The sequence below is a fragment of the Elephas maximus genome, chromosome 25 (assembly GCF_024166365.1).
Source record: "Elephas maximus indicus isolate mEleMax1 chromosome 25, mEleMax1 primary haplotype, whole genome shotgun sequence".
Classification (NCBI taxonomy): domain Eukaryota; kingdom Metazoa; phylum Chordata; class Mammalia; order Proboscidea; family Elephantidae; genus Elephas; species Elephas maximus.
The window spans coordinates 41145568-41171600 of NC_064843.1; the positions used below are offsets into that span (position 1 = coordinate 41145568).

At 42.9% G+C, this 26033-nt stretch overlaps 1 protein-coding gene across 1 annotated transcript in view; it reads left to right on the plus strand.

Moving 5' to 3' along the window:
* TMC2 (transmembrane channel like 2) overlaps positions 1 to 26033 on the plus strand; it is a 129116-nt gene that overhangs the window by 34849 nt on the left and 68234 nt on the right. The window contains exons 4-6 of the mRNA XM_049869149.1: positions 13684 to 14002; positions 17420 to 17572; positions 21989 to 22079. Of these exons, the coding sequence (XP_049725106.1) occupies positions 13684 to 14002; positions 17420 to 17572; positions 21989 to 22079 (563 nt within the window). The remainder of the gene's footprint in view (positions 1 to 13683; positions 14003 to 17419; positions 17573 to 21988; positions 22080 to 26033) is intronic.

Consider the following 26033-nt stretch of genomic DNA (forward strand, 5'->3'; position numbering starts at 1 on the left):
CCACTCATTCTTCCTTCTAGGCCCATAACTAGACTTAAGTTCCAGTGAACCCTAAAAGGCTAAGTACAAAGTGTGGTCCAGGAGGAGGTACACTACATTTCAAAAAAAACTGCTTGACATTTCTAATATGTACAAACCAGATCTTGGGGAATATGTGTGGGGATGGCTATTAAGGGTGTGGGATAATGGTGCAAGGAACATAATTTTAGATCAGTCTGAGTTTATTGATATCAGCCCACTAAGCACAGATTCTTTACTCAATGTTTCAGCTCGAGAGGTTAGGAAAGGATATGATAGTTTATTTGGTTGGGTTGCTGAAGTATGGTTTATGCAGCAGCCCACACTAAATCAAACTGAAGTGCCAGACCTGCCTTGGTATACTATAGAAGAAAGTATCCAAAGACTTAGGGAAATTGGCTTGTTAGAGTAGATTTATCAGGTTAGACTCACAGACCCACACTTGGAGTACCCAGAGGACACACCTTTTACCAGAATGGTGAGGAACAAATTTGTGAAAGGAGTCCCAGCATCCTTGAAGACTGCTGTGATTGCTATTTTATGTAAGTCAGATTTGATAGTGAGAACTGCCATAACTGACATCTAGCTGCAATTTGGCTGATTGGACCAGGTGGTGGTAGAGGCCAAGTGGTGGTAATCAATCAAAAAAGACAAGGTGGGTGTGTGGTTGCCATAATGGACAGCAGACTCAAAGAAGTAATCAGAATAGTCTGACTTTTAAAGACTTATTGCATTGACTACTTAGTCATGGTGTCCCTAGGTGTGAAAAAGACAGGAAACTTACTTGATCTGTGCAAGTGGAAAAATTCTAGTTCAAGTGAACAGCAGTGTAACTTGATTTGCCAGATTAAAGAGTCATGATCCCTTACTTAATTCCCAGACTTGATCCACCTTACTAACCCACAACACTTTGAACAAAGAGAAGGTTGATTCGCTTGAGGAAGGACCCCACTGCACTGCCAAAATTTATACTGTTAATCTTTCTCCCAGCTCTCCCCAAAGGGATCTCCAGTCTTTTACAAAAGTGACTGTTCATTGGGGAAAAGGAAATAATCAGGCTTTTCTGGGATGACTGGACACTGGCTCTGAACTGACACTAATTACAGGAGAACCAAAATATCACTGTGGCACACCAGTCAGAGTGGGGGCATATGGAAGTCAGGTTATTAAAGGAGTCTTAGCTCATGTCCATCTCACAGTGGGTCCACTGGGTCCCCAAACCCATCCTGTAGTGTTTTCCCCAATTCCAGAATGCATAATTGGAATAGACATACTCCGCAATTGTGGGTCCCTGACATGTGAAGTAAGGGCTATTATGATAGGAAAGACCAAGTGGAAGCTGTTAGAACTGTCCCTATCTAGGCAAATAGTAAACAAAAACCAGTACCATATTTCTGGAGAGATTGAAGGCATTACTGCCACCATCAAGGACTTGAAGGATGCGGTGCTGGTGATTCCCACCACATCCCCACACAACTCCCCTATCTGACCTGTGCAAAAAACAGATGGATCTTGGAGATTGATAGTGAATTATAATAAACTTAACCTGGTGCTGACTCCAAATTCAGCAGCTGTTCCACATGCAGTTTCATTGTTTCAGCAAATTAATACACCTCCTGGTACCTGGTATGCAGCAATGGATTTAGCCAATGCCTTTTTTCCACACCTGTTTGAAGGACCACCAGAAGCAGTTTGCCTTCAGCTGGCAAGGCTGGCAATACACTTTCACTGTCCTACCTCAGAGGTATATCAACTCTCCAGCCCTATTTCATAACTTATTTCGCAGGGAGCTTGATTGTCTTTCGTTTCCACAAGACATTATACTGGTCCATTACGTTGATGGCATTACACTGACTGGACCTTGTAAGGAAGAAATATCCATGACTCTAGACTTATTGATAAGACATTTGTGTGCTAAAAAAGAATTAAAAAATTAAGACATTTGTGTGCTAGAGGGTGGAAAATTAATCCGAAAAAATGTGGGCTCTTTCCACCTAGTAAAATTTCTACGGATCCAGTGTCATGGGGTATGTTGTGATATTTCTTCTAAACTGAAGTATAAGTTGTTGCATCTGACCTCTCCTTCAACTAAAAAGAATGTACAATGCCTGGTGGGCCTGTTTGGATTTTGGAGGCAACATATTCCTCATTTGGGTGTGCTACCCCAGCCTATTTATCAAGTGACTCCAAAAGCTGCTAGTTTTGAGTGGGGCTTAGAATAAGAGAAGGTTCTGCAACAGGTTCAGGCTAACATGCAAGCTGCTTTTCCACTTGGTGCATATGATCCAACTGATCCAATGGTGCCTAGAATGGCAGTGACAGATAGAAATGCTATTTGGAGTCTTTGGCAGTCCCCTATTGACAAATCACAGTGCAAACCCTTAGGATAACTGTGTAGATAACTACTCTCATTTTGAGAAACAGCTTATTACTGGGTCTTGGTAGAGATTGATTGCTTAAACATGGCCCACCAAGTCACCATGAAGCCTGAGCTGCATATCACAGTGAGTTGTCTGACCCACGGTCATAAAGTCAGACGTGCACAGCAGCACTCCATCGTTAAAAGTTAGTGGTATGTACAGGATCGGGCCTGAGCAGGACCTGAAGGCACAAGTGCATCAAATAGTTTTGTTTTCTTTACTTAAAAATATAAGATGTAAACAGGGCTAATGCATTTTCAGTTGTACACATGTCAGTTTTATCATGTTACATGCAAGTATGACTTTATAATTGTCTTTATTTAGAGATCATGTATGATTTAAGGCACTATGCATAGGTGCCAGTAAACCCTGGTGGAGTAGTGGTTAAGTGCTGTGGCTGCTAACCAATGGGTTGGCATTTCAAATCCGTGAGGCGCTCCTTGGAAACTCTATGGGGCAGTTCTACTCTGTCCTGTAGGGTTGCAATGAGTCAGAATCGACTCGACGGCAATGGGTTTTGTTTTTTTTTTTGGCATAGGTGCCAAGGTTGACAAGGGCTGGACTCTGATGATTATGGTTGTGTATTAACTTGGATGGGCCATGATTCTCAGTGGTTTGGCAGTTATGACGTAATTTGGCAGTTATGTAACGATGTAATCACCTCCATAATGAGATCTGATATAATGTAATCATCTCCATGATGAGATCTGTTGAGAGCAGCCAATCAGTTGAACGTGAGTTTCCTTGGGGGTGTGGCCTGCCTCCAGTATATAAACGGATGTTCCAGGAAGGGTCTCACTTCGGATTCTGCATCCGGCTCATCATCATCTAACCTCATGTCTTGGTCATCTAGCGCTGCTATAACAGAAGTACCACAAGTGGATAGCTTTAACAAAGAGAAATTTATTCTCTCACAGTCTAGTAGGCTACAAGTCCAAATTCAGGGCAACAGCTCTAGGGGAAGGCTTTCTCTGTCTGTCAGCTCTGGAAGAATGTCCTTGTCATCAGTCTTCCTTTGGTTTGGGATAATCTCGCTCAGGAACCTCAGGTCAAATGGATGGTGCTCTGCTCCCAGTACTGCTTTCTTGGTGGTATGAGGTCCCCCGTCTCTCCCTTTGATTCTCTCTTTTATATCTCAAAGAGATTGGCTTTAGACACTATCTAATCTTGTATATCTCATCAATATAACTGTCACTAATTCATCTCATTTTATCATAGTGATAGGATTTACAACACATAGGGAAATCACATAAAATGGTGGACAATCCCACAATACTAAGACTCATGGCCCAGCTAAGTTGACAGATGCTTTCGGGGGACATAATTCAATCCATGACACCTTGGCTCTTAGGGCTTGAGTGAGCCAGCAGCTTACCTGTCAATCTTGGTTTTGTCAGCCACTGCAGCTACATAAGTTAAGAGAAGCCTTCACTCCGACTCCTTACTGAGAGACTTGACACTTGCAGCATCTACAATGGTATGAGCCATTTCCTTGAGATAAATCTGTCTCTATATATATGTGTGTGTGTGTGTTTCACTGGTTTTGCTTTTCTAGAGAACCCTGCCTAAGATAGCATTGCATGTGGCAAATCTGCTGCAAAAGACCACTTTAGAGTGTTAAAAACCAAGGATGTCACTTTGAGGACTAAGGTGCACCTGATCCAAGCCATTGTATTTTCAATCACCCTATATGCTTGTGAAGGCTGGACAATGAATAAAGAAGACTGAAGAAGAATTGATGATTTTGAATTATGGTGTTGCTGAAGAATATTGAATATACCATGGACTGCCACAAAAGCGAACAAATCTGTCTTGGAAGAAGTACAGCCAGAATGCTCCTTAGAAGCTAGGATGGCGAGACTTCATGTCACATAGTTTGGACATGTTATCAGAAGGGACCAATCCTTGGAGAAGGACATCATGCTTGGTAAAGTGTCAACAAAAGAGAGGAAGACCCTCAACAAGAATGACTGACACATTGTCTGCAACAGTGGACTCAAACATAGCAACAATTATGAGGATGGCCCAGGACCATGCAGTGTTTCATTATGTTGTACATAGGGTCAGTATGAGTCAGAACAGACTCAACCGCACCTAACAACAACAGCATGTAGAACTCACCCCACTATCCAAGCCTCTTGCAAAGCATGAAATGAAGAGTCCAGAAGAGAGAAGAAAGAAATCCAGAACTCCCCCATAGTAGTTAAGTTTTCAGTTCCTGAATCAGGGCCTGGTTTTTCTCCTCCTTGAAAAACATTATCTACTGATCTCTTTTTTCTGAAAGACAAATTGATGGGCCAAATTGGATGCTGGGTGATGTCAGAGACAATCCTGAGGTTAGGTATCAATTTGTCAAGGTGACAAGTTCCTGTTCAGTTGTGGGTGGTGGCCAGTAGGTTCTCTGCCACAGATCCAATACCAGTCATTGGGGGCCATCCAGTGATCTGTGTTTGGACAGAATACATCTATGAGATCGTCAAATAATGCTGTAATGTTTTGGTACAACTATCGAGAATAATTTGGCATTAAGCAGTGAATTTATAGTATCGAGATCATTAAGTAGGTCTAAGGTAAAAGAAACATACTAATGTATCTGTTATGGATTGAATTGTGTCCCCCAAAAATATGTATTGAAATTTTGGCCCCTGTGCCTATGGATGTGATTCTGTTTGGAAGTAGTTTGGCATTAGGCAGTGAACTTGTAGTATTGAAATCATTAACCCATTGCCATCTTGTCAATTCTGACTCATAGCAACCCTATAGAACTGCCCCATAGGGTTTCTAAGGAGAAGCTGGTGGATTCGAACTGGGGACCTTTTGGTTTGCAGCTGTAGCTCTTTACCACTGTTATGTTAATCAGGCCATACCAAAGTAGAGTGGGTCCTAAGCCTAAACACTTCTGAGTTATAAACAGAGCAGAATAGACACAGACAGAATAGACACAGACACACACATACACATGTGGGGAGAGCGATACCAAGTAATTCCAAAGAACTCACAGGACTAGTGACAAAGAAACAATCCTCCCTGAGAGCCAGTGCCCTGATTTGAACTTCAAAACTGTGAGATAGTAAATTTCTGTTCTTTAAAGCCTGTATCTTTTGTTACAGCAGCACTAGGTAACTAAGACAGTGTCTTACCTCTATGATCTATGAAAGTGAGACCGCCTCCAAATATATACTACTTATTCCCTAATCCCTTTTCAAGTTCTATTTTGGTGAAATAGTGGTTACAAAGACTACCTCCTGCAAAAAGTTCCTGAGTATGTTTTGGTGAGGGCAAGGGTTTCCTACAACATGATGGGGCTTTTAGACTTCTGGTTGCCTGGCCTGTTGTGTTTGTCATCTAAAAATCCACCTAATGGTTTCCAGTTATCCAGGAAACCAACTGATTTCTATCAAGAAACTGAAACCAAAGGATGCTGGGTGGTTCCTAAAGGAAAACGTACACTTTAGCCAGTTTATGGCTAAACTGTATCCAGGTATTAGACTCATATACCAAGGAATGACTAAGGATGCAAACAGCAATATTGAAAAAAGGAAATTATAATTAACATAGTTAAAAGCAGCCTTAAGTTGGAGAGTGGACAGAAGGCAGGTAAAGGAATAGAAAACATATTAAAAAGAGTGGCATATTAAAGAGTGACAATCTGTGGTCTTGTTCTGTGGACCTTGGCAGAAGCTGTCTGCATCCGAAGGCTGTTCAGGAGGGCTCCTAAGAACACTCAGCTTGAGGTCGCACCAATAGGGGCTGTCTTCCAATAATTTGAGGGTAGTTTTTGTCTCTTTTTATTGAAGGACATGAATCCAAGAATCAATCCCTTAACAGTTTCAGTACTGCGCTAGCTGTTTACAGAACCTGGCAGGTTAACAACTAATAAAAATAAGGTCCTTTAAACCAAAGTTCTGAGACAATCCTTTGTTGAAGACAAAACCTCTGGCCCACAGGTGAGTCTTCAAAGAAGCATTGGGACCAAAAAAAGAGTGCCTGTGGATGACAGAGACTTAACAGCTGTGGTTAGCTTACTACCGATAATTTTTCAAAAGTGCAATATTTCATGACAATAATAAAACTGACAAGGAAGTTTGTTTTTGTGGCCTACAAAACAAACACCATAAAGGCTATCTAAAAGCTTTGGACAAAATGTCTGTAATGATGAAGCATGCTTACCGAGACAATGAACATTACATATGAATCGTGTTTTCTATCCATTCTGCCACTCTCTGCCTTTTGATTGGATCATTTAGCCGATTTACATTCACTGTAATTACAGATAAGAAGTGACTTACTTCTGTCAGTTTTGTTATTTAGTTTTTTTTTGCATCAGAAGCCCTCTTCATCTTTTGTCTTTACCACTGCTTGCTTTTGTGATTTGATGGTTTATTGTAGTGAGCCATTTTGTTTCCCTTCCCTTTCCTTTTGTGTATGTCTTTTTAGATATTTTCTTAGTGGTTACCATGAATATTACTGTCACGGATTGAATTATGTTCCCCCCAAAATGTGTATATTAACTTGGTTTATATACACATTTTGTGATTCCCAGTATTGTATGGTTGTCCTCCATTTTGTGATTGTAATATTATGTTGAGAGAATTAGGGTGGGATTGTAATGCCACTCAGGTCACTTCCTGATCCATGGTAAAGGGAGTTTCCCTGGGGTGTGGTCTGCACCACCTTTTATCTCTCAAGAGACAAAAGGGAAGGGAAGCAAGCAGGGAGTTGGAGACCTCATACCACCAAGAAAGCAGAACGGGGAGCGGAGCGCATCCTTTGGACCAGGGGTCCCTGCACCTGAGAAGATCCTTGACCAGGGGAAGATTGAGGACAAAGACCTTCCTCCAGAGTCAACAGTGAAAGAGAGAGCCTTCCCCTGGATCTGTCGCCCTGAATTTGGAGTTCTAGCCTACTTTACTGTGAGGAAATAAATTTCTCTTTGTTAAAGCCATCCACTTGTGGTATTTCTGTTATAGCAGCACTAGATGACTAAGATAATTACATTTAACAGGTTGTATTTATAACAGGGTAAGTAGGTACCAACTTCTCTTAGTTATCTAGAGCTCCTATAACAGAAATATCACAAGTGGATAGCTTTAAAAACAGGAATTTATTGTCTCACAGTTTAGGACGCTAGATGTCTGAATTCAGGGTGCCAGCTCTAGGAGAAGGCTTTCTCTCTCTGTTATCTCTGGGGGAAGACCCTTGTCTCCTTTCAACATCTGTGGGCCTGACATTCCATGGAGATCCCCATATGTCTTGGCATCAATCTTCCCCTTGTCTAGGGGGTTGACAGTTCTTTTTTTTTCTTTCTTTCAGCTCTTTATATATATCATTCTATTGCCTTCTGGCCTCCAATGTTTCTGAGGAGAAATCAGCACCTAATGTTATTGGTGATACGCTGTATGTGACTGTTTACTTCTTTCTCACTGCCCCCTCTTTAAGCCTTAGTTTTGGAAAGCCTAACTATGATGTGTCTCAGTGTAGATCTCTTATCCTGCTTGGAATTCTTTTTTTATTGTACCTTAGCTGAAGATTTACAGAACAAACTAGTTTCTCATTAAACAGTTAGTACACATATTGTGTAATGACACTGGCTAACAATCTCATGACATGTCAACACTCTCCCTTCTCAACCTTGGATTCCCTATTGCCAGCTTTCCTGTCCCCTCTTGCCTTCTAGTCTTTGCCTCAGGGCTGGTGTGCCCCTTGAGTCTTGTTTTGTTTTATAGGCCTGTCCACTCTTTGGCTGAAGGGTGAACCTCAGGAGTGACTTCATTACTAAGGAGAAAGTGTGTCCAGGACCGTACTCTCAGGGTTTCTCCAGACTCTGTCAGGCCAGCAAGTCTGGTTTTTCTTTTTGAGTTAGAATGTTGTTCTACATTTTTCTCCAGCTCTGTCTGGGACCCTCTAGAGTGATCCCTATCAGAGCAGTCAGTAGTGGTAGCCGGGCACCATCTAGTTGTACCGGGCTCAGTCTGGTGGAGGCCATGGTAGATGTGGTCCATTAGTCCTTTGGACTAATCTTTCCCTTGTATCTTTAGTTTTCTTCATTCTTCCTTGCTCCTGAAGGGGTGAGACCAGTAGAGTATCCAAGATGGCCACTCACAGGCTTTTAAGACCCCCTGCTTGGAGTTCTTTGAGCTTCTTGGGTTTGTAGATTCATGTCCTTCGTCATGGTTTGGGTTTGGTCCTTACTCAGATTGGGGAAAGTTTCTGTCATTATCTCTTAAATATTCTTTCTGTCCCTTTCTCTCTTTCATCTCTTTCTGTGATACACATATTAGGTCTCTTGATGTTGTCCCATAATTCCATTAAACTCTGCTCAGTCTTCTTGAGCTTCCTTTCTTGTTGCTCTTCAGCCTCTGTAATTTTGACTATCTTATCCTCTAATTTGTTGATTCTTTCTTCTGCCTGATTAAATCTGTTGTTAAATTCTCCCATTGCATTTCTCATTTCAGTTATCGTCCCTTTCAGTTGCAGTATTTCTGTTCGATTCCTTTTTATCTCTTTTTTTAGATGCTCATTTTGTTCATGCATTGCTTTTCTTATTTCTTTTAGATCTTTGTCTATGTTTTCCCTTAGGTCTTTAATTATGTTTAATGTTGTTGTATTATAATCCTCTGTCATGGATTAAATTGTGTCCCCCCAAAATATGTGTCGGCTTAGCTAGGCCATGATTCCCAGTATTGTGTGACTGTCTACCACTTTGTCATCTGATGTGATTTTCCTAAGTGTTGTAAATCTACCTCTATGATGTTAATGAGGCAGGATTAGAGGCAGTGATGTTAATGAGCAAGACTTAATCTGCAGAATCAGGTTGTATCTTGAGTCAATCTCTTTTGAGATATAAAAAAGAGAATTGAGCAGAGAAGAGAGGGACCTCCTACCATCAAGAAAGCACAGCTGAGAGCATAGCATGTCTTTTGGACCCCAGGTCCCTGCATTGAGAAGCTCCTGGACCATGGGGAGATTGATGACAAGGACCTTCCCCCACAGTCCACAGAGAAAGAAGCCTCCCCCTGGAGCTGGCACCCTGAATTTGGGTGTTTAGCTTCCTAGACTGTGGGAGAATAAATTTTTGTTTGTTAAAGGCATCCACTTGTGGTATTTCTGTTATAGCAGCACTAGATAACTAAGACAGCTACCAATACCCTAGCTTGAGATCCAAGAAGTTTCTCTTCAAACTTCAAATCCAATTCAATTCATTAAATTTAGCATGCTCCAGCTTACATCACACTGGCACAGATGTCATCTCAGTTGAATTTTCCTACCATACTTGAGGTAGGTGCTGTAGATAGGTCAGGTTCCCTAGAAGCAAAGTCTGCGATTAGGTTGCTTGTGCATGTGATTTACTGAGGGGGGCTCTCAGCAGACAGGGAGTGCAGGAAATAGAGAGGGTAGGGGAGTAGCTAAGCAAGGGTGTGTGTTCAGCTGGAGTCTAGCCTCAGCCTGGTCCCACAGGGAGCTCTGAAATGTGAGTGGGCCACAAACTTGCCTTGTCTTCACCCAGGAAGGCCAGATTTTTGTACCTTATATAGGGTTGCTATGAGGTGGAACTGGCTCAAGGGCAATGGGTTTGGTTTGGATATCAGTTTGTAAGAGCTCTCTGGGTGTTGCAAATGGTTAAGTGCTCAGCTGTGGTTTGAATCCACCCAGGGTGCCTCAGAAGAAAGTCCTGATAATCTACTTCTGAAAAATTATAGCCATTAAGAACCCCATGGAACACAGTTCTACTCTGAGTTGGAATCGACTCAATGGCAACTGGCTTGGTCTATATCCGAAAAACCAAACTCATTGCCATCAAGTCAATTGCGACTCACAGTGACCCTATAAAGAAACCCAAAATACCCACTGCCATTGAGTCGATTCTGACTCATAGTGACCCTATAGGACAGAGTAGAACTGCACCATAGAGCTTCCAAGGAGCACCTGGTAGATTCAAACTGCCGAACTCTTTGTTAGCAACCGTAGCACTTAACCACTATGCCACCCTATAGGACAGAGTATAACTGCCTCATAGGGTTTCCAAAGAGCAGCTGGCAGATTCAAACTGCCAACTTTTTGCTTAGCAGCCAAGTTCTTAACCACTGTGCCACCAGGCCTCTTTAGCATATATATTTCGTAAATATATATTTGGTGTGTGTATATATATACATACAAATATATATATTTGGTATATATATTGGCTAGGAGATGATTCGAAGAGAAGAGAGGAGTATAAACTCCCATGCGTTTCCCAAAAAGATGGCTCTCATCAACCAATGTCAAGTTTCTAGAGAAGGGAGCACATGTGAGTTTTTAGCAGCCAACACACAGAGCAGCTCGGGGAAGGGTATGTCAGATAAAGGGGATCTGGGTAGACCACCAAGAGGGAGCCAACTCAGAGAGAACTAGCCACCTGTCCAGGGTCCCTGAGGTAATAACCAGCAGAACAAGGACTAGGCCCAAACATCCAGACTCCTCATTCCAATCTCAGTTTGCCCAAATCCAGTCCCACCTATCATCAACCAGATTTGGTCACTGTTAAACTCAGAATGTAAAAACTCAAGGGTCAGGGAAGCAGGAGGAAAATGTCCTGTGACAGCTACATTGCACAGACAGCTGGGCAAGGATACGATAGAGGCTTTGTCCAAAGTCTGCACTCTAGGAATGCAGTTGAGGGGCTCTCCTAGCCACGGTACACAAGCCTAAACTGGGAGCTCCATAGATGGTGGTGAGAACAAGTGCTCTCTGCAGCCAGCTCCAGCTCCCGGGGTGAGCATTCTGACTCACACTTGCACACAATGCAGAGCAGCAAAGAAGACGCAGATGCAGAAGGGGAAGGGCATTTTTTGATTAGTTACCATGGCCAGATCCCTTATTTCTGTTTTTAATTAACCCTCCCAACTATGTAGGAAAATATGGACTATTTTTATACTTATTTACTATTATTGTGCTTTAGTTGAAGGTCTACAGAGCAAATTAGTTTCTCATTAAACAATTAAAACACATATTGTTTTGTGACATTGGTTGCCAGCCCTGCAACATGTCAACACTCTCCCCTTTCAGCATTAGGTTCCCCATTTCCATTCGTCCAGCTTTCCTGTCCCCTGCTGCCTTCTCATCCTTCCCCCTGGGCTGGTGTGCCCATTTTGTCTCATATACATGGTTGAGCTCTGTGTGTTATTGTTTGTTTTATGGGCCTATCTAATCTTTGTCTGAAGGGTGAACCTCAGGAGTGACTTCAGTACTGAGTTAAAAGGGTATCCAGGGGCTGGAAGATGGGGATATTTAGAACCATTTTACAGATGAGAAAACTGAGGTGCAGAGTAGTAATTTATCTGTGATCACAGAGATAAGAGCTGATAAAACAAAAATTTATATACAGATCAATCTCACTCCAAACCTGTGTTCTTTCTACAAATAAACAGAAAATCATATTTCTGGCTGAAAGTGTCAAAGTATTGAAGTCAAAGTACATCTGGGGATGTCAGTCACTGTGCTATGTTCACTAACAAATGAATGGGCTAAGTACTAGCATCGCCATGTCACAGATGACCTGAGACTCAGAGAGGTTAAGCGACTTACTCAAAGTCACCCAAATAGTAAGTGATAGAAAGACTGATTAACACCGGAACCTCATTATATTTTACCTGCATTTGGTTTGTTTGCGGATAGTTGTGCTTAAACTGGCTGTTGGGCAAACCGTTGGGGAAAGTTCGTAGTATAGAGCAGAGTCTGCTTAACCAGACCATTTGCCAATTGTATCAAGTCACTGTTTTAAAAAAAGAAAAAAACCTGCATTTAGATAGTGCTGAGGAACAGAACCTGAAGTAGCTGGGCCATTCTGACCCACTGTCACCTCCTGTGTGCGGTACCAAGGTACAGCAGGGGCAGCCACTGGAGTATGGTGCCTAAGCAGACATTTTCCTGCCTCAGTGATGCAGCCTTACCAAAAAGAGGCCCATATTTGACCTTGGTGCTGTGGGGTGAGAGATGGTACCTTAGTTCCCTAGTGCTTCTGTAATAGAAGTACCACATGTAGGGGCTTTAAAGAACAAGTTTATTTTCTCACAGTTCTGGAAGATAGAAGTCAGAATTCAGGGCACTGGCTTTAGGGGAATGCTCTCTGTTGGTTCTGGGGAAGATCCTTGCTTTCAGCCTGTCCTAACTCCTTGAAATTTCTGGGCTTTTAGATTCATCTACCTCCATCAGATGGCATCTGTCATCCCCTTTGTGCTTGCTCATCGTTGTGTCCTTGCTGCTCCTTATAACTCAGAAATGATTAGGTTGCGGACATACACTACACGGATATGGTAATTAGCATAACAAAGAAGACCTTGTTTCCAGGCACGATTACATTCACAGGTATAAACCAAAAAAAAAAAAAAAAAACCCAAACCCTTTGTGGTCGAGTTGATTTCAACTCATATTGACCCTATAGCACAGAGGAGAACTGCCCCATAGGGTTTCCAAGGAGCGGCTAGCGGATTTGAACTGTCGACCTTTTGGTTAGCAGCTGATCTCTTAACCACCGCGCCACTAGGGCTGCATTCACAGGTATAGGGGTTAGAGTTCCAACACATACAGTAAAACCTGTGAAAGCCGGAACCTGTGTAAGGCCAAAACTTGTCAGAGGAGGAAAAGTAAAATATTTTCTACTAAAATGAATGATAGAAAAGTGGTAAGACTGCACCCTGGCAAAGGGAGAAAACTCGAGAGATCTGGAAAAACAAGGCAGTCTTGTCAAGTTCCAGCTCTCACAGGTTTAACTGTATTTTCTTTTTGTTGTTGTTAGGTGCCATTGAGTCAGTTTTTGACTCTTATCAACCCCATGTGACAGAGTAGAACTGCCCCATAGGGTTTCCTAGGCAGAAATCTTTATGGGAGCAGATTGCCAGGTCTTTTTCCCATGGAGCTGCTGGGTAGGTTCAGACAACTTTTCTGTAAGCAACCTGAGTGCTTAACTGTTCCAACACCAGAGCGATTTAACATGTATTTTAAGGGACAAAATTCAGTCTATAACAGATGGCTTGGGTCTGACCCCACGGAACTGCAAATACAAGTGAGGAGGAAAGGTAGGTGCCTTGGGTGGACCTCAACCCAAGTTAGAGTATTGTGGTACCAGAGGCCAGAGGTGGGAGACTTTCTTTCTCATTCCTGAGCGGAGCATTCCAGAAGAGCCAGGAGTTTTGATTTCTCACAGCTGAGGCACTTCCCTGGGGCCAAGGCGGGTAGGGCCTGAACTGTACATTTCCTGCCCCTGCAGGTGACAGGTCCAGGAGGAAATCCTCAAAGAAGCGGGCTCCCAAGGCCGAAGGTACATCGGGCAGATGCAGAGCCCAGCCTGGCCAGAAGAAGCAGGCTGGGGGCAGCCCAAGGCCTGGGTCTCCCAGGAGAAAACAGTCAGAGCGCAGGAGACGCCAAGAGGAGTTGGGAGAACATAACAGGAGCCCAGCAGAGAGGAACCGCGAGGGGAGGAGGAAAAAGGATGGGAAGGCTTCCTTCAAGGAGCAGAGAGCACCCCCAGGGAAGGAAAAGGAGACCCCAAAGAAGGAGGAGATGTGGAAGCACCTGAAGAAACACAGGTGTGTGTGACTCTGACTCAAGGGTGTTTCCATTATACCTACTCTCTCTACTTCCTGGCCACTATTCTTCCCCCAGTGAGGGGCTGCTGTCTCCCTCTATTGTGAATATGCAGCCCCTGCTTCTCTCTAGCTTCCAGGTGTCACTGCCCATCACTCTGGGGCAGAACCGGGATGAGAATCACAAGCCATCAGAGTTGGAGTGGCCACTGGGTGCTCTCAAATCCAGTGTCCAAGGTTACACGGTGCAGATGGAAGCTCTGAGTGGGGAGATGACATGGCAGTGAAGGTAGGTTAGGGACAAGCTCCCCAAGTCTCATGAATTCCAGCTGCTGACTTACTACAGTTCTTGAAGAGGAGGACTGGTAGAGAGGAACACAGCTGGGTATGGGACTCATCAGAGGCATTCAGCGCACCACCTTCCTGACCTAGACCTGTTTCCTCTTCTGTGAAATATGGCATTGATCTAGAAGACCCTCAAAAGTTCTTCCAGCTCTGAAATTCTAGGATTTTGTGCTTTGGTTGATTTGTTTTATCTCCTTTGTTCCATTAGCACTAGCACACATGGGTTAGCGGACAGAACCAGGTCATGGAATCAAAAAGTTGGATTCGGCAGCCACCAATTTTGATGTGACATCTCCCTCTCTTTGCCTCCCTTTTTCACTCATTAGGGGTAATATACGTGGTACTCACTTCTCAGGATGTTCTAAGAATCTCCTGTAGTAGTGGGTGGGGGAGCTTTTGAAACAGCTGGAGGTATCAGGATTATGGCGAAGAGTTGATGCTCCTTTCCACTGGGTTCTAACAAACCAGACCAACCGAGCCCATGCCCTTAGTCAGGTGTGCCACCATATCTCTCCACCTTTACCGAGAGGTAACTTAGGCCCTCAAAAAGAGCCACTTACTTCTTTTTGTCACCCTTCCAGTCATCCATGGCTTGAGTAAGACTTTTTTCTGCTGTTTGGTTGTCCTTGGATATGAGCTAAAGAGGTCAAGGATGAAGAGTGTCCTTAGCAACTTAAAGAGAACTTGAGTGCTTCGTTGATGGACCTGGGGTGTACTGAACTTTAGAAAGAGGCCGCACCATCGTAAATGGATCACAGATGTCTGGATAGCAGATGGAAAATAAGGGGTTCAGAAAAGGACCCATTCATGCAATTTTCAGCAAGTATTTACTGAGTGCCAAGACATGGCATGGAGAGGTGAAAAAGATTCAGTCCCTGTTCCCCAGTGCTGACAATCTAGCAGGGGAAATAAGACATGAGCATCAGTAATCATAAGACAAAGTAGAGAGCATTATGTGAATAAGAAAGCAATGGAGCACTGTGTTGGTGGGATGTGGGGCATCAGGGGTCCTTCATGGAGTGAATGTTCCCTAGAGTGAGCAAATACCCTGTGCAAAGACTAAAAGGCAGGTGCATGGATGTGATTAAAAAAATCACTATGTTCTAGGTTTTCTAAAGTTCAAGGGTTGGAATCGCCTCCTCCCCTATCCCACCTCCTCCCTTAAGCCTATCCTAAGACCTCTCTTTTGCTTCTCAGGGGTTAATCTGAAGCTAAAACTCAGAGACTGCTTCTGCTGCAAACTGTACTCTGAAACCTGTGGTAACCCATGCCCACATCCAGATACCTCCATTTTTGAAACTTGGAAAGGCTGCCCAGGAATTGCCTTTCTCTAGCCCCTCCCTCACCTGCCCTGTTGGCCACTGTCTAGCTGAGCTGAGAGGCTGTTGTTGTTAGTTGCCTTTGAGTTGGCCTTCAACTCATGGTGATCCCAAATACAACAGAACAACTCTGCCCTGTCCTGCGCCATCCCCTTGATGGGTTGCAGGTCAGACCATTGTGATCCATAGGGTTTTCACTGGCTGATTTTCTGAAGCAGATCACTAGGACTGTCTTCCTAATCCATCTTAGCCTGGAAGCTCTGCTGACACCTGTTCAGCATTGTAGCAACACACAAGCCTCCGCTGACAGACTGGTGTTGGCTGCCCATGAGGTGCATCTGCTGGCAATTGCGTTGGGTGTCTAGCATTGAAGGTGAGAGTTCTATCACTGTATCACCAATGTCCCCAAGTTGAGAGGCTAGAGTCACTTTTTTTTCAATCAGTGAAGGATTCAGAACAGCCTGGAGGCTATGAGATACACACATAATAACTTAGACTTTATGGCAGCTGAGCACGTAGCATTATCTGTGAAATAATGAGGATTTACGCACGGGGGCTTCTAGCTGGAAGTTCTCTAGGGTTTTGCTGTCCAATATGGTAGCCACTAGCCGCGTGTGCCTGGGGGCACTTTGAGTGTGGCTAGTGTGACCAATGAACTGAATTTTTTATTTAATTAAGTCTTAATTTGATATTAATACTACCAAGTTGGCGCAAGAGTTAGAGAATTTACTTAATAGGACACATGTACTTTTGAGACTGATTTGATTTGACTTTGAAGGTAAAGCATTTCTTCTAAACAAACACACAAACTAGTTTTGCCAATGCAGGTGCAAATATCAAAGAAAAATGATCTTTTTGTACTTTATCCAGTTACTGGATAACTTCTAAGTATGTTTCAAACAATTTGGGTACGCGAATCTACTTTTTCAACAACAATAAAACCTGTGAAAACCAGAAACTATGTAAGGCAGAAACCTGTCAGAGAAGGAAAACTCATACATTTTTGACTAATGGACAGCATTAGAAAAGTGGTGAGACTACACCCTGCAAAGGTGGAAAATGTTTAAGAAACAATGCAGTCCAGCTCTCACAAGTTTCACTGTATGAATTTTATGAAATTCAAATTCAGATCAAGTATGTCTCATGAGAACATCTGAATTTTTTTTTTATTCGTACAAAACAAAAACTAGATTTTTAAATACAATACAAAAAAAGAATGCAAAATACCTCATTAATGATTTTCCATTGATTACTTGTTGAAATTGTAATTTTTTCGATATGTTAGATTAAGTCAAAAGTATTATGAAAATTAAGTTTATCTGTTTGTCTTTATTATTTTAATGTGGCTACTGGAAAATTTTAAAGGCAAAGTTCTGGGCTTCCCATGGCAGGCTGGGGGAGCCATTGTGGTGTCTGAGCAAGGGCAGGCCATGGGCAGAGCTGTGAGTGTCAGTGAGCACAACCCACCTGTCTGCCTTCATGCTCTCCTATCCACAGAGCAGCTGATGATCAAACAAACCAGTTGGTGTGGCATCAATTCCAACTCATGGCAAACCTATGTGTGCTAGAGTAGAACAATGATCCATATGGTTTTTAATGGCTGATTTTTTGGAAGTAGATTGCCAGCCCTTTTTTCTGAGAAACTAGAACCTCCAAACTTTTGATCAGCTTCCAAGCATGATAACCTTTTGTACCACCCAAGGACTCCCACCACCAATGCCGCTCTCCTTTGCATCTTCCCTGGCGCTACCTCCAGGTCAACCTCTGTGGCCTCCAGTGCCTCTGGTGGGGAGCATCTGTCTGAGGAGGAACTGACCTGGATCCTGGAGCAGGTAGAAGAAAAGAAGAAGCTTATTGCTACCATGCGGAACAAGCCTTGGCCCATGGCAAAGAAGCTGACAGAGCTCAGGTGAGCAGACTAGTTGACCAGGGCCTCTCCACCCCACCAGGGTCCAGGAGGTCCAAAGGCTCACCTCCTTCTCAGGGGAATGGGAGTCCCTTCCTACTCCTCAGCCCCCGGGGACTTGACAAGTAGAGGGAATTCACCCACCCACTCTCCTTGGTCTACCTCTGTCCTCAGTGTAAGAACAGCACTGAGGGAGACACTGTTAGAGCCAAGGCAGGGATGATCGTGACTGTTGGTGAGGCCCTGCTGTCCACTAGCACAGAGCAGGGCCTCAGGGAAGAGACAGAAGACTCATAATGCCCAGGCACCACCTAAACTCTCCCAACACCGGCCCTCCTTTCTATCCCATGCCCACCTCATCTGGTGGCTTCTGTGCCTCCCTCACAACCCAACACAGTGTCCCTTCCTGGGTGTGGCTTTCTATGACCTCTACCTCAACAAGTTCAGATCTCCCTGTGTTCTGTAAGCACCCAGACCCTCTCCATGTGTAGCTCACTCACACTGGTAATAATTTGTACAATGACTAAAGTGGGGAGAGGGCCTGTCTTAGCTAAACTTAGCTCCCGAATAACCAACTCAGGACCCAAGCTGTAATGATAACTAGCCTCATACTCATGCCACGTGACTCTTCTTTTTTTTTAATTTCATTGTGATGAAAATATACATAACAAAACATACACCATTTCAACAATTTCTACATGTACAATTCAGTAACACTGATGACATTCTTCAAGCTGTGCAAACTTTCTTGCTTTTTCCAAATCCTTCCACTGCCATTAACATAACCTCAATGCACACTAAGCAAAAACTCCCCCCCTTTCCCCTCTTTCATGTCCCTGGTAACCACTAATTATCTTTGGTTGCTATATATTTGCTTATTTCATTAAGTGACATCATACGGCATTTGTCGTTTTGCTACTGACTTATTTCACTCAGCATGATGTTTTCAGAAAATCCTGGTGGTGCAGTGGTTAAGTGCTAATGGCTGCTAACCAAAGGGTCAGCAGTTCGAATCCACCAGGTACTCTTTGGAAACTCTACGGGGCAGTTCTACCCTGCCTGGTAGAGTTGCCATGAGTCAGAATCGACTCAACAGCAATGGGTTTTGGATTTTATGATGTTTCCAAGTTTCATGCATGTACCATTTGACTCTTAATTTCAACTCAGCCCCTTCTCTGGTTTATCTGAAAGGCTGGCACACCAGTATTTTATGATTCTTCAGTCTCTACTGGAGTTTTGAGATCAAGGGCAAGAATCACATTGCTTAACTTCTGGTTTTCTACTAAAAATCTTCCATCCAACATTGGGATTTTGTGTGGGAGAAAAAGGAATGGGATAAAGGACATAATGATGCTGTTTCTTAAAATCGGAATTCTAGAATGATTCAGCACTTTATGCGAATGTGTAATTTGATTTAAAAGTAAACACTAAACAGGTGAACAGTTTTTTTTTTTTAATTCCCATCCAACATTACCATTTTCCCCAGGTCTCTCCTCTGTTTTGTTGCCACAGGGTTGTGGGTGACACTCGCTCTTCCCTTTATTCTGTACCAGTTGTTGTCGAGTCAGCTGTGACTCGTGGCAACTCCATGTGTGTAGAACTGTGCTCCATAGAGTTTTCAATGACTGGTTTTTTTTGGAAGCAGATTACCAGGTTTTCTTTTGAGGCACCTCTGAATAAACTTGAACCTCCAACCTTTTGGTTAGCAACCAAGCATGTTAACCTTTTGCACCACCCCGTTTTCCCTGGCTCCTCTTACACCCAAGTTTCGTCATTGCTCACATCAAAATCCTTACCCTTTATTATGTAGAGCAATTTGGCAGCCCTTTTTTGACACTTTCAGCTTCACTGTATACCCCAGAGTCAGATTCTGGCTACACAATGGACACTTCAGGCCTGACAAGGCTTCTGGTAAATAGCGCTTACTCTTCTGCTCTGCAAATTCTGATTTTCTCCTGCAGGTCACTGTGGTGCCTCCAGGCTCAGGCTCTAGGCCAGTGTTGTCTAACAGAACTTTCTGCGATGATGGAAGTGGTCTACTCCTGCACTACCCAATATGGTAGCCTCTAGCCACAGTGGCTGTTGAGAGCTTGGCATGTGATTAGTTTGACTGAAAAACTAAAATTTTTTATTTAATTTTAGTTTTTTTAAATTTAAGTAGTTGCACGTGGCTTGTGGCTGCTGTTTGGTTGGTGCAGCTCCAGGCAATGGGCTGTCTGCTCTCCCAGCTGCCTCATTCTGAGCCCCTTCTTCTGCACCCCCAGGGTCAGGTCTTCCCAACTGTCAGCGGGAGTAGAACAGCCAGCTGTCACTCTAAGAGAAACTCATCCTCACTGGGGTGTCACCTGACCACATCTTTTATTAACAGTGGAAAAGAGCAACTCTGATGCCTATGGAATGAGATCTCCAGCTGGCTGGAAGTCTCAGGGGGCCATGAAAATCTCCCCAGTGGCTGTTTGGCTGCCTGGAGAAGAAATATGACATCTCCTCCCTGCCTCTGAGGGACAAGTTCCTGCTTCTGGCTGGTGGGCACTGGCTAAATCTGAGGAGCTGAAAAGACCCATGTCCCTCTACCAGAGCCAGGTTTCCCCTGCAAACAGTGGGTCTCGTCACTCCAGGCCACCTTTCTTCCTCTTCCTACTCTCCTCTCCTCCCCCAAGACTCCTTATCCTAGGCTCAAGTCCAAGGTTCATGGACATCTGGGTCTTCACTCAAGCCAGTGCCTCTACCTAGAAAATCTTTGCTTTCTGCCAGCCCACCTGGCTAATTCCTTTGTTGTTGTTAGTCGCTGTCTAGTTGGCTCCAACTCATGACAACCCCCATGAACAACAGAAGAACACGTTGTCTGGTTCTTTGCCATAGTCACCATCTTTGGAATCCCCTCTGCAGGAAGACCCCACTGCCCCTTCTACATTCAGGCTGAGTTACTCACTGCCCCCTGATCCCCAACCCTCATTTGACTGGAAGCTCTTGTTTGTAGAATTTTGTCTTATTCACCTTTTAATAGTATTTCTTTTTTTTACACATAGCCAACATTTGCTATGTGGTCCCTATGTGCCTGCCAGGCACTGTTCTGATTGCTGTAAGTGTAATAATTCATTTGATCTTTCCAAGCAGCCTGTGATGCAGATGCTATCATTATTGCCTTTATTTTACTGATAAGGAAACTGAGGCAGGGAGTCTGCCCAAGGTCATAAAGTGAGTTAAATTGACAGGCCAGGGTTCGAACTCAGAATTAAGGCTCTAGGACCTTCATTCTTAATTTGTAATCACCTCTCCAGAATTACCAGACATTCTAGAATGTACCCCATTGCCTCCTGTATGATTTTTCTCCTGGAAGTAATGTCTCTAACCACAGACAGCATCCCCAGAATACATCCTCTTTGTTACAAGCAATGGTGTGGGGGTCCCAGCCTGAAGCCCAATCAGGCATTTGGCTGGCCTTGGCATAATAGTTGTAGACATTCTGAGAAGCTTGGTGCAATGGCAATGGATTGAGGCCAACCTGAGCTCACACTTCTGCCACTCCAGTGGTCTTGGCTTGCCACTAGATTTGTCCCAGGCTGTTTTCCTTCCCTTGACCTCTCTGAGCCTCACCTTCTTCATTTGTAAAATTCACTTCTGAGGGCTGTTCTGATGGAGTGAAGATATTGAGATAAAGTGCCCAGCATATAATGTCTAATTAATTTTTTTAGTTACTGTTATTGTTAAAGTTCAAACCTCTCTTGTGCCAGACATTGTGCTGAGCCCTGAGAATTGAGTTTAGGGTACAAAAATGACTCAGTGAAGCACATGGACATAATGAATGATGATACCAGGTAGAAAGTGATGTTCGCATAAGAGCACCCAGTGCTGTGGTCAGGAGTGTTTGCTTTAATCTTGACTTCCCCTCCAGCCCCAGTTCTCTGACCCTTCTGCCCTCCTTTTCTGTTTTTAAGGGCTCATGTAATTACTATGGGCTCATTCGGAAAATCCAGGATAATCTCCCCATGTTAAGGTCAGTCGATTAGTAATATTAATTACATCTGCAAAGGCTCTTTTGCCATGTAACATAACATATTCATGGATATAACACCAGGGTATAAATTCTGCCTCTTACAAGAGCTCAGCATTGTTCTTGTGTGCTGTGGAGTCAATTCCCACTCATAGTGACCTTATAGGACAGAGAAGAACTGCCCCATTGGGTTTTCTAGACTGTAATCTTTACTGGAGCAGACTGCTAGGTCTTTTAGCCTGCAGAGCTGCTGCCCTTGTCATTTGGTAAATTTCAGTGGACAAAATGGCCTATCCTCATGGAACTTATATTCTACCTATGGGTATAAAAACACATGAGGCTTCGAGTCACAATATACCCTCATAGTTCGAACTTTTTTTGGTTAGGTGTTAATTGAATTCCTGCCTTTTGTTTTTCCTAACCAGGGAGGCCCAAGCATTTGTGGAGAAGTATGAAGGAGCCTTGGGAAAGGGGAAAGGCAAGCGGCTCTACGCCTACAGGATGCTGATGGCCAAGGTGTGTGGTGCCAGACCCCTGTGGGAGGGCCTGTTCTGCTTCTGAATCTGTGTTGCTGGCACAGGCACTAGCAACGGCCTCCCTAGTCTGTGTCCAGCAACTCCAGGAATCCTGAATTTGAGGCCCAGCTGACCATTCTGATTCATCCAGGAATGGAAACCAACTCTATCTTGCCAATTTTTCTATACTTATTTGTTTGGGCTTCAATATATCTGAGACTTGTTTCCACAACTTCAGTGAATAACTAAATTCACAGAATTAATGATAGTATAACCACCGGGATCTTATTTTCCAAGCCCCAAATCAGGGTTTGGTGGACTCCCAGAACACCATGGTATAATCAGGGTCATATGGATGAGTCCCAAGTGGTGCAATGGTTAACATGCTCAGCTGCTAACTGAAAGGTTGGAGGTTTCAGTTCACCCAGTGGCAGCTTGGAAGAAATTCCTGGTGACCTAGTTTTGAAAAACCAGCCATTGAAAACCCTGTAGAGCACAGTTCTACTCTGACACACATGCGGTTGCCATGAGTCAGTTGACTGGACTGCAATAGTAGGGATGATAAACTGTGATGCCCGCAGGTCATAGCCAGGGCTTCTGGTTCTGACTGGATATTGAACATGGGACTTATGGAAATGTCCCCCTTTATCCACTGATTGGAAAAACCACCATTTTAATTCACTTAATTTTTGCATTGGGCCAGTTTTGTGACTTTTTATCCTGAATAATTGTTTGACCTCATTGTTTTAGCTATCGGCTAGTACTAATGCCTGATAGTGCTGGCTTCCTCTATTGCCCTTGTTTTGCAAATATTTCTTGGCTCTGTTTACAGACACATTTTAAAAATCACTTTACCAAGTTCCAGTATAGCTCATTGAGATTTCAGTTGCTTTATTTTTGATCTTCAATTAATTTGCAAAAAACTCTTATCTATACAATTCTAGTCTTCACATCTAAAAATATCATACATTTCTCAAGCCTTATTTTATTTCCTTCAGGAGTTTATCATTCTCTTCATATAGATCTTCTCTATGTCTTAAATTTATTTCCACGTTGTTTATATTTTAGTTGCTTTTGCGAATGGGATCATTTTTCCATTCACTTGATAACTAGTTGTTGCCGGTTTCATTTGTATATTCATTTTATATCTGGTCCCCTTATTGCACCTTCTTTTTAGTTCCAGTTGTTTTTATCTGATTCTGTACGTAAAGATCTTTTTGTTGGATCCTTCGAAATGTGATCTATTATTCCCATCTTAAAATGTGGGTAAGGAATCCTAGACAATTTCAATTGCTAATTCTGATTGTAGGCCTCCTTGTCTTTCAATTACTTTAATGAAAATGACTCCAGTGTTTCACATTAAGTTTTATGAAGTTGTTGGCTTGAAATAGATTTTTTTTATCATGATAAGAAATTATCCTTCTAGTTCCAATTTAATTAAATTTGTATTTTATTACAAATAAATATAAGATTTTTATTAAGTGCCTTTTCCTTCTGTTATTAAACATCTTTTTACCCTTCTGGGTGTATGATCAGGTGTATGATTTTTTAACTCCACAGCCACCTTTGATTTTCTGGTATTTTATTTATGATATTTTCATAGATTTTTGTAAGATTGGTCTGAATGTGTGTGTGTGTGCGCGCGTGCACGTGCGTACACGTGTGCTTGTTCTCTGGCAGATTTTAAGATTAGGGCTACACTCATTTCATAATATTAAATGAACAGCATTTATTGTCGTTGCTGTACGCCATCAAGTCGATTTAGACTCTGAGCCACCCGTGTGACGGAGTAGAGCTACTCCGTAAAGTTTTCTTGGCTGTAATCTTTACAGAAGCAGATCTACAGATCTTTCTCCTCAGAGCTGCTAGATGGGTTTGAACCGCCAACCTTTCAGTTAGGAACCAAGCGCTTTGCCTCCTTTGTATTACACAAATCAGTTTATAGAACATAATTATTTTTTTCCTTAAAAGCTGATACCCATAACAATTTTTTTCCTCAAGTTCATGTGTATGATAGAATTTTATATGCCAGAAACAATGTAACAAATAGAAACGCCGAAATCTTAACAATCAAAAAAGCTCCAAGTCATTAAAATATAAACACACTCCTGACTAACATAAAACAGCAGGGGGTCCATATAATGTTTCTCTATTTTTTTTTAATTTTGCCATTAGGTGAAAGTTTACAGAGCAAATTAGATTCCCATTTGATATTTCATACATAAAGTGTTTCATGGCCTTGGCTCTATTCCCTACATTATGTCAGCACTCGCCTCATTTCTGCCCTGGGTTCCCTCTTTCCCTTCATCTGGATTTTCTACCCCTTCCTGCCTTCTCATGTTTGCATTCGGGCAAATATTGCCCTTTTGATCTCGTATAATCGATTGTTCTAAGGAGCACATTCCTTTTGGGTGTTACTGTTTATTTTATGGGCTTGTCTGTTGTTTGGCTGGAAGGTGGTCTCTGGGAATGGCTTCAGTCCCAGGCCAGAAGGGTGTCTTAGGGCCATAGTCTCAGGGGTTCCCCCAGTCTCTGTCAGGCCAGTAAGTCTGCTCCTTTTTGTGAAGTTGATTTTTTGTTCTACATTTTTCTCCTGCTCTGTCCAGGATCCTTTGTTTTGATCCAAGCAGCAGTGGTAGCAGGGCACCATCTAGCTCTTCTCATCTCAAGGTCATGTACACTGTGGTTCATGTGGCCCATTTATTCTTTGGACTAATTGCTCCCTTGAGTCTTTGGTTTTCTTACCTCTCATTTGCTCCGGATGGTAAGAGACCAATAGCTGTATCTTAGATGGCTGCTTGCAAGCTTTTAAGACCCCAGACACTACTCACCAAAGTAGAATGCAGGACGTCGTCTTCATGAACTGTTATGCCAATGACTTATATATGTTCCCCGAGTCTGTGGGTTTGAGCCTAGGAACTTCATCCTGCGAGGTGTTTGGTTATGTCTAAGGGGTTTCGCTGACTGTGCCCCTTGTGTGCTCTATTTTCTATATTAATATATTAGGAGCATCTTCTGTCATGTATGTAGAAATATCCACCATCTAACCTGTATCTGCCAGTGGGTGTGCTCTCTTACACCCTCCCACACCTCTTGTCATGTCTATCTACCTATGCATCCATTTGTAAATTATTGTTTGTTAATACTATTGTTGCAAGATTGTCTATGCTATAATAGTTACCGTTTAAAAAGAAAGAAAAATTTGCCTTCAAGTCATTCCGACTCATAGTGACCCTATAGGACAGAATAGAACTTTGCCGTAGGGGTTCCAAGGAGCGGTTGGTGAATTCCAACTGCCAACCTTTTGGTTAGCAGCTGAACTCTTAATCACTGTGCCACCAGGGCTCCATAGTTACCATACCCTCATTGCCATCAAATTAATTCCAACTTATTTTTTTTTTTATAGCAACTCTATAGGACAGAGTAGAACTGCTCCATAGAGTTTCCAAGGAGTGGCTGGTGGGTTCAAACTGCTGGCCTTTTGGTTAACAGCCATAGCACGTCATAGCTCTTAACTACTGGGCCACCAGGGCCCCATAGTTACCATAGTAGCCATTTATTCTCGTGTTCCTCTCAGGGTCTTCTCTTGCCTTGGTCATGTTGTGTTGACTTCTCCCACATTGTGTATTCCCTTTCCCTTCGCCAATATTAACACATGTCTTCTAACTATTTGGTAATTTTCTCTCCCTCTCCCTCCCATTCCTGGTAAGCATCAAAGAATTTTTTTCTTTTTCTGTGTGTAAACTTTTTGTTGTTACTTCATAATAGTGATCTCGTACAATGTTTGTCCTTTTGTGGTTGACTTATTTCACTCAGCATGATGTCCTCCAAATTTATTCATGTTGTGAGATGTTTCACGAATTCGTCATTATTCTTTATCATTGCATATTGTTCCATTGTGTGTGTGTACTACAGTTTGTTAATCCATTCATCTGTTGATGGGTACTTACCTTGT